At 52.2% G+C, this 16,684-nt stretch overlaps 5 protein-coding genes across 5 annotated transcripts; 4 read left to right on the top strand and 1 right to left on the bottom strand.

The window, feature by feature from the left end:
* Positions 1-780: 780 nt before the first annotated feature.
* Positions 781-2,739, top strand: A1O5_01836 (uncharacterized protein; the record flags this gene model as incomplete). The annotated part of the gene is made up of 2 exons (XM_007742452.1): positions 781-2,601; positions 2,656-2,739. The coding sequence occupies 2 exons, from the start codon at positions 781-783 to the stop codon at positions 2,737-2,739; spliced, it is 1,905 nt and encodes a 634-aa protein (XP_007740642.1).
* Positions 2,740-3,676: 937 nt separating this feature from the next.
* On the top strand, positions 3,677-4,735 carry A1O5_01835 (uncharacterized protein; the record flags this gene model as incomplete). Its single annotated transcript, XM_007742451.1, has 2 exons — positions 3,677-4,184; positions 4,245-4,735. 2 exons carry the CDS (start codon positions 3,677-3,679, stop codon positions 4,733-4,735), a joined length of 999 nt encoding a protein of 332 aa, XP_007740641.1.
* Positions 4,736-5,265: 530 nt separating this feature from the next.
* A1O5_01834 (uncharacterized protein) lies at positions 5,266-7,724 on the top strand (the record flags this gene model as incomplete). The annotated part of the gene is made up of 7 exons (XM_007742450.1): positions 5,266-5,272; positions 5,323-5,783; positions 5,839-6,678; positions 6,725-7,034; positions 7,082-7,322; positions 7,378-7,582; positions 7,635-7,724. 7 exons carry the CDS (start codon positions 5,266-5,268, stop codon positions 7,722-7,724), a joined length of 2,154 nt encoding a protein of 717 aa, XP_007740640.1.
* An 850-nt stretch (positions 7,725-8,574) lies between these two features.
* A1O5_01833 (uncharacterized protein) lies at positions 8,575-10,153 on the top strand (the record flags this gene model as incomplete). The annotated part of the gene is made up of 2 exons (XM_007742449.1): positions 8,575-8,790; positions 8,852-10,153. 2 exons carry the CDS (start codon positions 8,575-8,577, stop codon positions 10,151-10,153), a joined length of 1,518 nt encoding a protein of 505 aa, XP_007740639.1.
* Positions 10,154-14,517: 4,364 nt separating this feature from the next.
* Positions 14,518-16,590, bottom strand: A1O5_01832 (uncharacterized protein; the record flags this gene model as incomplete). Its single annotated transcript, XM_007742448.1, has 1 exon — positions 14,518-16,590. One exon carries the CDS (start codon positions 16,588-16,590, stop codon positions 14,518-14,520), a length of 2,073 nt encoding a protein of 690 aa, XP_007740638.1.
* Positions 16,591-16,684: the final 94 nt, after the last annotated feature.

Below are 16,684 nucleotides of genomic sequence, written 5' to 3'. Positions count from 1 at the left end.
AGTCAAACCGCGCTGCACTGCGCTGCTCTCGCACCTTGCACCTTGCAACCTTGCAACCCTCACGCTAAATCGACACAGACTACCACCATTACCAAACTTCACTTCACCACCTCCTCTTCCATCATCTATTCTCACCATCCTCACCATCATCACCGACCGCCCTTCCATCTCTCCTGTTCCATCTGCTGCGTCGCCCGCATCTGCTTCTCCTCGCCAGGCTGCTTTTGGTTGTTCCATCCCGGGAGCTGGGCACAATCCTCCAAGCGGCAGATCCCTCGAGTCCTGCCCTGCCTCGCCTCGCCTCACCTCCGCCTCCCGAATTGCGAACTCCGCGTCCTCAAATCCAGCCGCCACACTCTTTACAAATCGTCCCTATACTCGCTATTCGGTTCTCTTCTGCCCGGCCATTGAGCATCAAGAACATTGAACAAAACGGTCCTCTGTATTTGTTAGCTGCCAACATCCACCCCCCGACACCCAGCTCTTGCCCTTTCACGCCCTTCACTGCTCATCGACCCCCGGGTAGACCACACTCTGCCAGTCTCTGTCCCTCTCTTGATGGCTGCTGGTCCTTGAATCCTCTGTGCATAGCCAGCAAAGGTCTCATCCGGTGACGCACTCCCCCTTGACGACAGCTCGGCCCAAGCATCCTGCGCGTGACGGAAGTTGCCACAGCTCGGACGCCCACTGCGCCGTGAGAACAGAACAAATATATTTATCCCATCACAACCACAAGCTACAGACATCAACATATTGCATGGTGGAAAAGCACTGGTCAACATGAGAGAAGTCAACTTCAGCATCCCCAATGTCAACAAGGCCTCCGTCCATATTACCACCACCCTCTACGACCGCCGAGCCCTGGATTGCACCTCGACCCTCCCCCTCATAAACTCCCTCAATCACCTAGCATACCTGACGACTTCTTCTGCGCGTATTCGAGATATTCTTACTGTCGATGGCGGCGTTGAGCGCCTTGTCTGCATATTGAAGGAGGGCCGGAGCAAGGATGAAATGCACATGTGGAAATGGAATCTCGCTTTTCAATGCATCGTAAATATTGGTGTTCGAGGCTCGGAGAATGTACGGACGCGTGTTGTGGAAGCAGATATGGTACCGGTTATTGCGACAATCTTGTGGGACTACATCTTGGTCATCGAAATGGAAAAGGCAAAGGCCGATGCTGAGCAGGAGAAACGCAACGGATCCAAACATTCTGGGGCCTCCAAATCCTCCAAACTGCCGAGAGAATTAACACAAGACCCCGCAGCAAGGACGTCCTTCTTTGAGCACCTGCACGCCGCTACCGACCAACGTTCCAATCGTCGTCAAGCTCCGCCGCCGTCGCTTGATCTACCACAATCTTTCTCGCAAAGCTTTGGCACCGCAGAAACAGGCCCAGCAGAAGGAGGAAGCATCATGCCTCCAAGCGTTTTCACCTCTCCTCCCGAACGGACAGTCTTTCCCCGACGTGATTTGCACCATCACAACCGTGGGCACGAGAGCAGGAACTCCTTTCACAGGTCCCTTAATCTGCAACCACCTGCTACAGCAGTGCCTTCCATGGATACTTCCGATGGGTTTTCCTTGCGGCCTGTTCGGGAGGTGGATAGACTGCCTTCTATGCTCCCACCCCTGAACACAGGCGTCACATCTCATCCCGACTCACCAACTACCCCATCTGCGCCACTCCATCGCGGATTGCTGTCTCCCGTTGATCGCCGCATGAGAAGGCCGTCGATTCGTCATCAGAACTCTACTGGAGAGACCGACGATATGGGCATGGATGATGTGGCTGGTCCCGACGACGAACTCTTGGATCCCGAGGGACCAGCTGAAGGTCGGAGCAGGGTCCAAACTCGGGATCCCAGTCCTCATGATCCTCATGATCCTCACGATCCTCACGATCCTCACGAGATGGATGGCCGACAACCATTGACACTCGCTATCCCTCCACAGCAGGCCCGAGAAATCGACGACAATGTGGATATTGCTCAGCAGACGCCAATCACCGCAGGTATGGGCAATCCCTTGGGCCCTGGAGCTCTTGAGGCAATTGGTGTATCGCCAATTCCTCCTCCGCCTACCACTGCTGCTTCTCCTGCAATCCCGCTTAACGCATATCCAAACTTCTTCCTGAGAAACGCAACTGCCACTGCTACCACAGCCTTGATGCCCCGCGATGAGGATGTTCTAATGGGCTTGCAATTACTTGCTTATATCTCCAAATACTGTTACCTTCGGCATTACTTTCAAGCCACTCATTTGGTTCCCCGGCTCAGAATTGATCGAGAAGTCGAGAAGATCTACGGGCCGATGCGAGGCTGTGCACCTCTTCCAGAACCCACCGAAGATGAGGATGAAGAGTTTCTGCAACCTGACGACTACAATATTTTCCCTCTGGTCGAGAAGTTCACCGTTCGTCACCACTCGAAGGACATGCAATACTGGGCATGCGTAGTCATGCGCAATTTGTGCCGCAAGGACGACGCCCGTGGAGGAATTCGCCAGTGTGCCAACTACAAGTGTGGGAAATGGGAGGAGTACACACGCCAGTTTGCCAAATGTAGGCGCTGCCGCCGGACCAAATACTGCAGCAAAGTACGTCATTTTATCTCAAGCTCGTTGTGACGCGATGCTAACTGCCCTGACTAGGAATGCCAGCGGGAATCGTGGAGCATGCACCGGCACTGGTGCCACCTGGAAAATGCCTATCTCAACCGCCGGCCCAATGCATAAATTGCCTTTTGGAGTTGCATAGCCCTGGAGTATCTGGACCGAGCGTCGTTGGTGTCGGCGTCGTGGAGTTTGTCGATTTTTTCGAGGCACGGACTTTCAGCATCGTTTTCACATTCACCCTTTGGCAAAACACCCAGCACGATTGATGTACAGCGAATCGATATTGTTGAATGAGGTATGCAAGACTTTGAGGGTATATATCATCCATGAATGTAGCAGAGGACGAGGCATTGACACGAAAAATGGACGGGTCCACGACGAAGATGGGCAGCAGAGGTGTTATTTTGGATTGCTGGAGCCTTTGAGCTGTTCTCGTCGAGTCGGGCACCGGCTGGTCCTGTGGAGATTGCTATTGACACACCAAATGTGTAATATGACGAATCGAGTAGTGCACAAAATGATGAACACTGAGATATCAAGTATTGACACCGAACTGATTTTCCGTATAACGTTTCCATCTCCCTGGGTCGGCTGACAGGTTCCGAGAGTTCCAAGGTTGGCAACGCTTCCATCAGGCCAATGATTCACCAATAGTTTGCGATTGACCAAGTCGCTTGCTGTCGCCGACTCTGAATGTGTTCATTGGACTCAACATTGAATCAAGGCTCCTGGCCGAGCCAGAAGTGCGACCTGAGTCCAGAGCTTCTCGGAGCTCGCCGCTTGACGATGGATGCCCGTCAGATCCAGACATATATCCTGGTTGGTTCTATCGCTATTACTTTCCCTCGACATTTCTTTTCCTGCAAGCGCATGGCATTGTTTTCAAATAATTCAGCTCCAGTGGCGCTTCCACGGTTTGGATTCCAATACAGGGACTTTCACCGAGCATTATATTGTACACAGCTGGTGGCTCACTTTAGTCGACCGTCAGATATTCTGCTTCTAGCCCATTAGGCCCTAGGCCCTCCCACAGGATCATAACTGACCGAGAGCAAACATGGGATCTATTGGGGCAGGCAACAGCGCCATACAGCTGCCTGTCATCGGCATATCAGATTTCACCGTTGAGGTTGGTAAGAAAGTATTGGAGGCTGCTACTACATTCGGTTTCCTCTACATCGACACCAATGGCACGGGCTTCACAGAGAGCATAGTGGATCGCGAATTTGCATTTTCGCGCCAGTTTTTTGCCCTGCCTGAAGCAGAAAAAGAGCCTTGCCGCATTGACAACACGAATCGTGGCTGGACAGGAATGCATGGCGAGATCCTCGATCCCAAGACACAGCGCAAAGGCGACTTCAAGCAGGCATTTAACATTGGGGCGTTCCTGGATGGAAAACCACAACAGCCTCTGCCCAAATTCCTCGAGAGCCGGATTGATGAGTTGGCCGAGTTTGAGAGGACATGCAAGCAAGTCTGCGATCGAGTCCTAGATCTTCTGGGGCTGGGACTTGAAGTTGAAGAGCCCAACTTCTTCTCATCACGGCACACTCAACCCAGCGGGTGTACTGTCCGGCTGCTACACTATCCTGCCATCCCCGCCGACGTGGACTATGAACCATAAGTCGATGTCAGAGCTGGTGCCCACTCCGACTACGGGAGCATCACCTTGCTGTTTCAGCGACCGTCGCAACCAGGCCTACAAATCAGAACCCCGGAGGACGCTTGGGCACCGGTTCCCGTTATCCCTGACGGATATCACTCGACGACATTCCCGCCTGTTCTGGTCAACATTGCGGATTTGCTATCATACTGGACTAACGGGATATTAAAAAGCACGGTACACCGAGTCATCTTCCCCCAGGATGCCAGAAGGGGAGGTGAGGACCGGTACTCAATAGCGTATTTCTCACACCCAGGGGACGACGTCGAGTTGACACCTGTGCCAAGCAAGCTGGTAGAGCAGCACAAGCTGGACGAAGACAAGGAGGTGGGATATGGAGGCGGAGCTACCAGCAAACGAGCAATGACGGCGAAAGACCATCTTTTGTCTCGGCTGAATGCGACGTATGGATTCAGAGGGGCGCAGGCCAAGGAGATTGACAGCACTGCATAGGGAGGCGATGTGATCTCGATCTCTGTTGCTGAAGGACGGTGTAATCCTCCTGTTGACGAATCTGTGTACGCAGCTTGACACCTGAAGATTAAGCATGAACCCGACCACAAGGAGCTTTGTACAGCCTTGTGCCCATCGCCCATATGGCTTTACGGGGGAATGACCTCCCCTGAATATCGGGGCAATAGTAGGCGGAGAGGTAGACACCGCGGGCACCAGTCGGGTCCCATCCTCAGTTGAAGGCCTTAATATTTGTACCGAGTTACGGAGTAGTCATTGTTTTAGCGCGCAGCCTGCATCCCAAAAGTTACAGAGTTGCCAGTTGCGAGGTTTCCCTGCGCCAAAGCGCAAACGCCTGCGTTTTACTTGATCGATTTGCAACAGACGCGCGACCTGGTCTTCGCCTGTTCTTCGACTAATTCATTCCTTCATTTCACTCCTTCCCTCCCATTGCTTTTGTGTTTCCGTATTTTTAAATTCTCTTCTGTTTTCGTCTGTTCTGCCCTTTGCTTCTCTTCCAGCCGCCCAGGATGTCAGGTATGGATTCTCTTGACCCTCAACCATTTCTCTTCTCACATTGCAACCAGTCCAGAAGTTCGACCAGTGGGCCAGCAGACATGTCGAACTTTGCCAGCTGCATATGCTGAGAGATGCCGTCATCGGCGTCGATGCCTCATACTACCTGAACCTGCGCCTCAACGGGAACAACGAAGAGCCTCTCAAGCATGCCCTCGGGGGTCAGCCATTCGTCTTTAAGAAAGCCATAGAGGACGATATTACCTTCCTGCGGCAGAACGGCATCACCTTGGTGTTCGTCTTCAATGGCCTCGACTACGTAAACAAAAGCCTCCCCGACTCACAACTGGCGGATAGCCGAAGGGTGCAAGATGAAGCATGGCATCACTATATGAACGGCGACAGCAAGCGCACGGTGGCAGACTTTGGAAAGGCCAAATACCCCGTCGAAATTATGATGCGATCCCTTCAGAAGCTGCTGTTTGACAATAACGTTCAATACATGGTTGCTCCCTACAGTGCCACTGCACAGGTGAGTCTACGGGTGGGAAACTGTTGGACTGGGCGGAAGCTAAACCGGGCAATAGTTGTCGTATCTTCTGAAATTGGAAGACCAATACATCGATGCCGTCATGGGCAGCACCGAGAGCTTTCTCTTTGGCGTGGATAGGGTGGTGACGGATTTCAACCTCAACGACTCAACCCTAAGCATGGTCAGCCGGGGTGTGTGCGAGGATATTCTGAAAGTCCACAAAGACGTGCTTCGAGATGCCCAACTCTTGCTTGGGACCTCCTTCACCCCCACCTTCCCCATCCTTGAAAGCATGGCCACGGCGAAATCGACTGGCATTGTAGATGCCATCACCCTCCTTAACGGGGCCAGCAAAAGCGTCATGCAGCTTTGCAACTACCACCGCGACAATCCTCAAGTGCAGAGTATGAAGTATGCTGACCGGTACAAGAAGGCAATCATGACCATCAGGCACCATGTGATTATGGAGAGGAATGGTGTTGTTGCTCCGCTGAACTTCGACGAGGCACCAGGGGACGTCCACGAGTTTGTTGGACAAAGACTTCCTGAGGAATTGTTCTTCTACATTTCCAAGGGCATGCTAGGCCCGCAGGTCCCCAACTGGCTCACGTCGGGCGAAATCGTGCTTTCGCTGCCTGGAGGTGTCTTCGATTCGGAACCTTACCGAAAATTGGTGATAGAATTCCTCAATCCTTTCCGGACCCAAGCGCTCAAGATCCTGGCAGAGTCTCTCAATTACTACTATCAATCCCGGGTCATCAAAGTCAATCCATGGATCGCTCAGGACACAAGCAACTTGACAATCGAGATCAGAAACACTCCCGCCATGAAGCCAAAACTGGCACAGTGGAGAGTCCGAGGGACCAGCATTGATTCTGTCATCGGCAAAGGCGAGGTACGTTTCAGAACTCTTCAGCTGCTCATCGTCTGACATTAAACAGAATGTCAGTCTATTTTTGCCCTGTTTACGGTCGCTCAAAGACGCGGCATTTTCGAAGAAGACCATCACCCTAGGCAAATTGGAATACCCGGCTCTGCGAAGTGCAGACGAGGTAGCTGTCAACACAGTCTTTCGGTATCTGCAAGTTCGTCGCTACGTTGACGAACAACACAACCTCACCACGTGGGGAAAGGCTCTGGAAACAGCGTTGACAATCGCCGACGAGGAATGCACCATCATTGGCGTAGAGATGTTGAGACTAGGACTCTTCACTGGCAATTTTGCTTCGGGAGACCCTGTAGCGAAAACTGGTTGGTTGGACCATTATTTCCCCCGAATGTTGCTAATCCTCGTGTAGACAAGGACCACGACCGAAAGGTCAACACAAATCTCATTTCCAAGGTTGCGTGTCTGGGTAGAATTCGACACAAGCCTATGGGATTTGTTGGACCTCTCGATCGGCAACTATTGACCTATGCATGGAAGATCTCAGCAATCCGGACAACCCTCAGAGATCTCTTAGAAACGATCATGACGAGCATGTTCCTAAATGGCGATGTCGACCGGGACCGTCAAGATTGGATTGCCCTAGCCCAAAGGTGTGTAATAACTTAATTGGTGACCGCAAGATGGACACGACTGATCCAGTTTTAGGCTACCATTCTCCAGCGATAACGGTTCAGGGCTTGGAATTGCCGTCAAGACGTATCTAGACGCTGTCAGCGAAGAACCCGAGGCGACCGATGCTCTGAAAACCAGCATTAAGCAGCAAGAAGGGAAATTCAATTGGTTTGGACAACTCCGAGGTAGTGGTTATTTGACTAAGAGTCTCGATCAAGCCTGGAAAGTATGGGACGCTGTAAGTCAAACCGATGTCGCTGGTTAGTCGCATTGATACTAACCGCTGTTAGATTTATGCTGCCAGCCAAGTGCCAGGCACAGACGTCAAGGAGGCCAAGCTCTTCTCTGAGGCGAACGAATGGCTCACACCCCGACGATGAGCGGCTATCAACGGTGAAGCAGAAATGCGAGATTAATTCCGTGGGGTATAGCATCACAAGCTCTGGCTCGAAGGACGGGGGGGCATCTTCTCGAGCGAGAACTCACCACGCCGCGACAGCCGCCGAACTAGACGATGCCCAGGCGGAGTCAGCTGGGACCAGTTTCTCTCTGACTCCGCACCGCGTCACAAGTATGTGCGTCTTTGAACTCTTCAGAAGAGGTCCGGTAAAAGGAATGGCAGAATCACATAATCTTGTCTTTCGAAGCGGCTGGCAACACCGACACGGCTTGGAAAGAGGGGCCGGGACGAGAAGGAATGAATGAGCGTTCCGGGAGCTGGGGGACGAAGTAGACTGACTGTATGATCAGGGGGTCATAAGCAAGGAACTCCTGCCTCTCGTCTATGATGACCGATTGAGTTGCTTTGCTGTTGAAATCAGATCCATTTGTGGCTCAATTCTGGGAGCTGTCGCCGTATTCCTCGACGTCTCTTTGATGCCTGGCTGGTGAGGCCATCTAGGCCACTAGGCTGTCCTGGGCTGTCTCGCTGGCTCCGATGAAACGGAAATGACCGCTTACATAGGGGGACATGGCTTTCGGCGGCACGAGGCGGCGAGGTGGTTCCTGCGCAATGACATACAGTTTCGTCTATCCCCTATCTTCGCTTTGACTTTTGCTCTCAGCCACTTATCGTTCAGCACTTTGGAAAGAACAGAAAAAATACCCATCCTATCATTACTACGGCTCTCTCGTTCAACCCCACGAGTCCGGGTGCCAGGGCCGCTCGCGGGTGCCCTTACCTAACTGAATTTCCTAAATAAGCAATGTCGGGTGCGAGGGGCCTACAGCATGACTGTCCGTCCCCCTACATCTCAGTCCTCAGACGAAGAGCACATTGAGATGGAGGACAATGGCATATCGAGGAACTCCTCGAGGCAGAGGTTTCTCCGGCCTCGAGCGCAGGCTGCCCGTAGACGCCTCGCCGGTCTGGCCTCTCACACCCTGGGGTTGATCCTTCTCCTCTGCGTCGTCTTCCTATGGACCATGTCCAATTTTCTCGGTAGTGTATGCACGGGACGTGGTCCTTGGGCTCAGGGGAAACAGTGCTAATCTCATACGCGTTCAGAGCATATTTGCTGACAATACATATGCCAAACCCTTCTTTCTTACCTACCTCAACACGTCCACCTTCATACTGGCCATGATCCCGACACTCCTCCGGACCGCATATAAACGGCACAGAGACCGTGGGGATTTGTACGATACGATCCGGGCGCGCGTGTTGCGGGCAGTTGGGAGGAAAGGCTATAGACAACTGTCGAATATTGACAGTGCACAAGACCCAGAAGAAGAAGGGCAAAATTCAGAGTGCGAGACATTCATTCAGAAGCCAAGTAGGAATCATTCCACCGCGGGCACTCATCACCATGGACATCACAACGTGGAAGAAGAGGGCAAACATCTAGGAATCATCCCCACGGCTAGGCTGGCTTTCGCCTTTTGCATTCTCTGGTTCAGCGCCAATTACTTTGCCATGGCGTGTTTGAAGTACACCACGGTCGCATCCACCACGATTCTGACATCGACCTCGAGTTTCTGGACGCTTTTCATTGGGGCGTTGACGGGGACGGAGAAATTCACGTGGCGGAAACTGTGTGGTGTCCTGGCGTCCTTCGCGGGCATCATCTTGATCTCTACTGTTGACTTTTCGGCCAAGACTGACGGCGGTGTATCTGGCTCCTCACCGCAGCTACGCGGCGAGGGGGGATCGATCTCCAAGCGGGTCGACACGTTTCCGGATAAACCGCCCTCCGAACTCGCCTTGGGGGATGCCTTTGCATTATTGTCCGCCATCATCTACGGCGTGTACACCATCACCTTGAAGAAGACGACCATCAAAGCCCTGCCGCGGTCGCTCAACATGCCTCTTTTCTTCGGCCTGGTCGGCGCCTGCAATCTCGTCCTGCTCTTCCCGCTCTTTCCCATCTTGCACTATACAGGTCTGGAACCGTTTTCTTTCCCTCCCTCAAGGAGAATCTGGACGATCCTGCTCATCAACAGCTGCGCGAGCTTTTGCTCGGACCTGTGCTGGGCATACGCGATGGTCCTGACATCCCCTCTGCTGGTGACGGTGGGGCTGAGCCTGACGATCCCGCTTTCTTTGGTCGGCGAAATGGTCCTCCAGGGACACTACGAGGGCTGGGTATATTGGGTCGGAGCCGCGATTGTAGTCGGCAGCTTTTTATTCATCGATCAGGAGGAGAAGAAAGAGGAGGTCTTTCACGACGGCGGCTCTCGTGTTGAGGCGCAGAACGAAGAGGATGAGGCAGTGGGTGAGGCATTCTCTACCCATGCTGCTGCTGCAGGGAACGACTACGACGATTACGGCATCGACGGGCATGGGTATGAGCGTAGGCATGCATCCTAGGCATGTAGAGTTGGGCGGCTGAGATTGAGATTTTACTTGGGTTATATACTCCTGTTCAAGTACCATCCATGTATATCATCAATGTACGCTCGCGGGCACGTACCTCGGCCTTGGATTTAAAGAGGACAACAACGAGAACAAGAAAATACCTGATGAGACGCAGTCACAGATCTCAGTTTGGTATTTCATCCCAGACCAGCCCGTTCTCGTAGTGAATGGTAAAGGTAGTCAGTCAATCTGGTTGATTGTTTGGACTGGATTGGTACATAAGAAGAACCTCACAGGTCATAGGCCATACGCAGTATATAAAAACATACAAAAACCGATGGTGAGGACGATGATTGCCGTGGGCTCCCCCTGTGATGACCACGATCCTTCCATCCTTTCCCTTCTCCTCCCTCCTTGACCTCGCACGTCATGAATGCCTCCGAAAATCCGTATGCCGGCGGTAGCAGTGACTGGCGACTTGCCTCGAAAATTATCGAGGTGGGAAAAGAATTCAGACCACGTCTAGAAACGTCTCGTAGCACAAGCTAGACTCCTGGAGCGCCGACTGCCATATCATCCAGGTCTCCTCGTTTCTTCTTGCGTAGTCGCTCGGCGTCGCTCGGCGTGAGACCGTAGATGTCGCGGGTATTTGGGTCGCATTTTGCGTCGAGTAAGACCAATAGAGTTTGTTCAAGGCGAAGGCTGTCCCTCTGGGCGGCCCGGCAGAACGACGTCGCGTAATGTTCGTCGTGGGGATGCGGCTTGCATGGACTGGTGCACTGGTGGCGAGAACCGCATTCAAATCTCCGACATGCATTGGGACAAATAACAAAGCCGTCAATGTACAGAGCAGAGTGAATTGCGCCTCGACCGTAGATATCAATTGCTCAGGCGTCCACACCGTTTGAGCTCATAGCCTTGAGGAGAATGATGCTGTTCACCATGGATGTGTAAAGTAGTAGTGTTTGTCCTTCACAAAGTGGGGATTCTAGGTCGAAGACGCCTTTCAAACACCCAACTATGATCGTGAAGCGCGGTGTATCGTCTGTTCTATTGATATGATACAAAAGAGGAAAGGCGAGCATGGCGAGTTCAATGAACGGCACAACGGCAAGATTCTTAGCGCACACCAGCTCTGTTATTTTCACGAAAAGTCTCGAAGCAATCGTATTTAAATGCATACTAAATGAGCAACCATTAGAGTCCACATCAAACGGCGACGCTTGTCCAAGATCAAACAGATGCTGTAGCCCTGAAACATCGTTTTGTCACGTACGCTCAATTGCTTCAGCATTTCCAGGTATCACATGGAATGTTCTGAGGGTTGTGCAAAGCCCGGATTGCTGGTGGATGTCGAATGATCTCTGTAACGTGAGCGAAATACCCAATGTGCCTCTGCGTTTGCGCGGAAGATGTGAGATATGTACTGAGCGAATTGAAGCATGGTTTCCTGCCATTCGAGTACCTATAGGCAGCTCTTCATATTGAAAGAAAATCGTGTCGCACTCTTGGCTTTCTCGAGCGATGACGCTTTTCCGTCTCGCTCCTCTGCTGAACACATTGTTTAAGTTGATAGAAGCGGTGTAGGCTGATGCTGATGTCTGTAAAATATTGTGAGGCGCGAAGTAGGTGTTGTTGGTTTTTTTTTTGGAACAGCGCACAGCTTTTTCCTGCCTCATCATCTGAGCAGACGCATCCGAAGCAACGGCAGAGAAGGTGGTCCATCGCAGCTTGGAACCATTCACTTTTCAACGCGGAGCACAGCCTCGTCAAATAGGATGAATAGTTAGTATCAGACACCCATTTATGTTGCCACTGCTGTCCATAGTCGAGGAATTCTGTGCATATCGAACTGAGATTGAGAATGAGACGGACAATGGCTCTTGGATCCACGTCGCTGCGAGTTCCATGGCTTAGCGCAAGACCTTCGACAGTGGATTTGTTCTCCGGTAACCGAGTTTGTGAGGACGAATGTCGAATCATTGGCTCGTTGGATAAGGCACCCTTGGAGGACAGAGTTCCTCCGGAAGGCCACCCCTTCCCAGCTGGAGCCTTTTCCTTCTTTGAGAAGCGGGTGGACAAGTTGTTGGAGGTAGCTAAGCAGCTTACAGAGCGGAGTGGAGACTGAAAGATGGCAGCGTCTGAACCGGATGGCAAGGCTCTGCCGGTAGCATCATGTGACACGAAAGCTGTTGGGCACGACTCAGTGAAGCCGAGAAAGGGGTTGGTGTACTGATAAAGGGCGACATCTCGGTACTAGGTCCCTGCGTTCCGAAGTTTCGATCAAGGGTAAATCCGGTCTGGGAAAGAGGGGACAATCCCTGTAATTTAGTCGGAGCACCGAAACAAGAAAATTTTCCAAGGATTGCCCGACTATTGTTGATGTCCTGTTGGAGTAGTGAAGCTCTCAGGGTCCCAAGCGTCGTCTCGGTCGATGTGAGACCGATATTGTAAAGAATCGTCTGGCATGTGAGCTAAAATATCTCACTAAATCAGCGCACGGCGTCAGTCTATTGAGGTGGATTAAATCTCACCTTCGGCTCCGGTAGAAGATGTATGGATCTTCTGGCGCTCCGATGCGGACTCGCTTGACTTCGTGGTGCGTTTACACGCGGGATGGCTGATAGGCTCTACGAGGCTCCATATCTTCTGATATCTTTTCTGCCTCAGTATATCCTCCTTTTCAGACGATTTGATGTTTCTTCTGATTCCCCATTTCTGTAATATGTGCTTAAGTTGTTTGGGGCTTCGTGCGTCAGTTACAGATCATGCCTCTTTCGGACGAGGACGAGCAAGCAACGCGTTGTATTAGGGATCACGGCTGACCTTAAAAAGAACTTGTCTTCCTCTGCCAGGATGTTGATAACCTCTTCTCGAGACCTTCTTTGTTTCAAATAAAGCCCTGAAATCATTTCGCGATGCAGATCGTATTCGTGATCAGGGATGCGTCTAGATCGGCCATGAGGCTCTCGAGTCGTCTCGGCCTTGTCGATTTGGAAGGACATGTCGAAGAACACAATTCTTCATCAACAGGAACAGAATGCCTGGCGTATCGAGAGTTGGGCCCTTAAATTGCCAATATCTAGTGCAGGAGTGAAGCACTTGCAGGAGATGGTTGAGAAACATGAAAGACGTTGGCGTTGCGGACTTCGAGTAACACAAACCTAACCTCATTTGTCCTAGTGACAAAAAGGGCCATAGAGTGACTGCCAAATTGGTAAAATGCTCCATATGAAGTAATACCTCTCCGGCATAAGGACCTTTGGGCTCGGAATGCCAAATGGTACATAGAGACGTCGCAGACACTGAGAAATGGTCCATATCCGCGTGGCGCCTGTCGTACTTCAGAAATGCTGGTCGATCAGTGGCCGTTCGGTCTTCCTTTCTGTTCCAAACCTGCGTCAACTCGACTCAAACACTACGCCTAGGTTCTCGGAATAGGCTGGAAATCCGACAATGGCTGATATGCAAGGCAGTGTTGAAAAGTATGAGACTGCATGAGAGCACAGGAGAAGTCGCTCACTGTCGCCAGGCGGATGGCGACTCCATTGAGCCCTGCGAGCATAGAACGATCACAGCGACTTGGCGCATACCTTCGAGACAAAGACAACATCGCCCTACTAGGATCGAAAGCGCAGATAGATCCCAAGTCTCGGCCCGTCATAGGCACAGTTGCCCAGAGGGTGAAGGAAAGGAAAGCTGAAAGGAAGCTCGAGAGCTTCATGGATTGCCTTTCTGACCCTAAGCCGATTGACGAAGCCAAACAGGCATGGAGAGGCAAGAAATAAGGCCCAAAGATGTGGCAGGAGCAGGTGCTGAACGCGGTGGCGGCGGCTGAGGAGGCCAAGGTCGCAATCAATGGGAATGAGACTCGATGATGCCACACAACAGCAGCTGTCAGCTATGATCCATCGGAAGAAAGCAATGAGCTTGTTATGAAAAAAGCCAACGCCGGTGGAGAAGTCGCTGCTGTCAACCGGAAGGCGTAATTGGAGCTGCATCTTTGGAAGGGGGAGATCTCGGTGGCAGGGCGCACCTTGGATAAAACAGGAAATCACTTCTGGAAAGGAAGACGCAGAGGAGTGATCAATATCTTTTACCCTTTGCAAAGTCTCTGCCCCTTCGGCCTGCTTTTACCTTGATAACTTTCAATTCTCTTGCTTTCTCTCAGCCTCCTAGCCATGCGCACCGGCGGACTGAGACCAGTGCAGTCCGCTCCACGCATGATTTATCCTTTGGGTCATGGATATCGTCGTGGTGCTCATAAACTCGTCTGCTCATGTCTTGCGGAGGCCGCTGCCAGCTCGCACCTCAAGGGAGTCGCTCTCAGAGATCTGTGAAATCCTTGCACAAGTATGTCTCTCACAGATTTCTCATCACTCAAGTCCCAGCTCCTGCATAGTCGGCACTCCGTCTCTCCAAGGCTTCGGCTCACCCTCGCCTGGCATTTCGAATCCATTCGGTAACCGCACCGTGGGGAATCCGTCTCTCTTCCATACATACACTTCATCGAGCTCTAGGCTCTCGAAGGCACCTGGCATTAAGCGAGTCTTGTCTTCGTCGCTTTCGTGCCTCGTTGTCACCCATTTGCTTCGTACCTCGTGGGCTTTATCCTCGTCGACCAGCACCAAAGCTCCGCTGTGCCAGCCTGCAGCTGCGATAGCAATCGGGAAGTAGGATCCAAGATTTGCATAGTCTCCTGCCAAAGGGGTTTCCGCTGTGTCGGCGTGTGACCCCGCGTCTGCGCTGCTCGCAGGGCCTTCCTCCCAATGCTTGCCTTCCTGCTCAACCCACTCGCTGAATGCAGCTTGTTTGACCGGATCAATATCCCAGATATGGCGGGCCGGCTGACCATTGACGGTGAGATATGGTTGAGTCAGCTGGTCTTCCATCCATTGCAGCCAATCCTTCCGTTCAGGTTCAAACCAAATTTGACGACCGCGGACATTTGCGATGGGTAGCAATTGAGCATCGCTCCGGAGGCCGGGCCTATCTCGACGCAGGCCACGGAAACGACCACCGTGCTCCGGCCCGGAAAGGCCTAGCGATCCACAGCTTTGGGAGTCTGTACCGTATGAGGTGATCCTGCCGTCGGCGTGCAGGGCGTGGTAATGGTAGTCACCATATGCCAGTGCAATGACGCCAGTGTGCTGCATGGCAGGCACATCGTGGGGCCTCGAGGCAAGCAAGGTGGTCATGGTAGACCAATCGCTCGATGACAGTAATTCCGGCCGATTTCGAATGGCTTCAGCACAACGTCTGACGTACCCCGTATCACCAGAAAGCACTTCGCCTGTTGCTGTAAACACACCAAATCTGTGGAATTGACCTTGGATATCTCTCAAGTCGCGATCTGGTGCGTCGAAACCCGGGAGTTCGAATGGAGGGTGGGTGGGTTCTAGTTGATCGGAGTTGTCAACATGAAGGGCACATGCGTAGACCTTGGATTCGTTTGTTATCCACACGACATACTCTTCGAGAACGACGTGTTTGAGGACTTCCACATATCCAGTCTCGGTTCTGCGTCTCGCGGTTCCGGGAACGACCTTTTCGTGGACCACCTTTCCATCCAGCATCTCGTCTAAGTGATCGTTTTGCAGGGGGCTCCAATAGACGATGCCTATGTTTGGTACATAGGCGGAGCTCTCCGCCCAGCCTGCGGCAACCCTGACTGGTTTCTCCCCGAAGTCTGTCCCATTTCTCGGGAAGACCATCAAACCTTTTGCATTGATTCTGTCCCAGGAGAGAATTTTCCCCCCGTCGGTGAGAGCCAGAACATGACGCCGGCCGGAAGAAAATTGTCGAATGGTGGAGGTGCTTTGAGTCAAATACTCGAGTGGGCGGAAATGGTCGGAAGATTCGCCCACTACCCTGCCGTCCATGGAATCAATTGAACCGGTGGTGTACAGCTTGCCATCAGAGGATAAAATTGTAGTCGACCAACCTCCACATTGGAGGTCAGCAATTACTTCTACCTCATCGGGGATGTGAGTTTCTGTAGGCCAACTGGATGAGGTTCGCTGAAAGACTTGACGGGGGAAACCTCTGCCAGGATATGGCCGGGGAAGTATGGTTGGGTGAGGACGGGTAGGGACCCGAGGGAGGACCCTTTGGGGAAGATGAGGCGGATCATGAGTTGGCGGACGGCGGGGCACTGAGAGAGCTCTTCCTGGGCCTAAGCTCCCTGGCGATCCTTGACCCCAGGTGTAAAGTCGAGTTTGGGTCTTGAGCCGTTTGTATAGCCAGTACCAGCGAGGGCCGTCGGCTGCGAGAAGAGGGCTAATTGGGAGGCGGAATGTATTCGAGGTTTCATGCCTCCAGTACAGAGGATCTTGTCGGTATTTCGAGTAAACGACCTTTGAAACACGGCAAAATGCGAGGTAGTCCTTTGGATCTAGGAAGGATAGGATGATGGGGAGAACGTCGTCTGGCAGTTCTAGGAATGGCATCTTTGCGAGGGATTGAACATCGCCTTACCAGCAGGAACGTAAGAGAGCCACAAGAGACCTGCGTGGGAAAAGCAGAATATCGGCGACGATGGTA

This window comes from Cladophialophora psammophila, assembly GCF_000585535.1.
Source record: "Cladophialophora psammophila CBS 110553 chromosome Unknown aczJe-supercont1.2, whole genome shotgun sequence".
Taxonomy (NCBI): domain Eukaryota; kingdom Fungi; phylum Ascomycota; class Eurotiomycetes; order Chaetothyriales; family Herpotrichiellaceae; genus Cladophialophora; species Cladophialophora psammophila.
The sequence above is the reverse complement of the archived record's forward strand: the minus strand, read 5'-3'. Positions and strand labels throughout refer to the sequence as shown.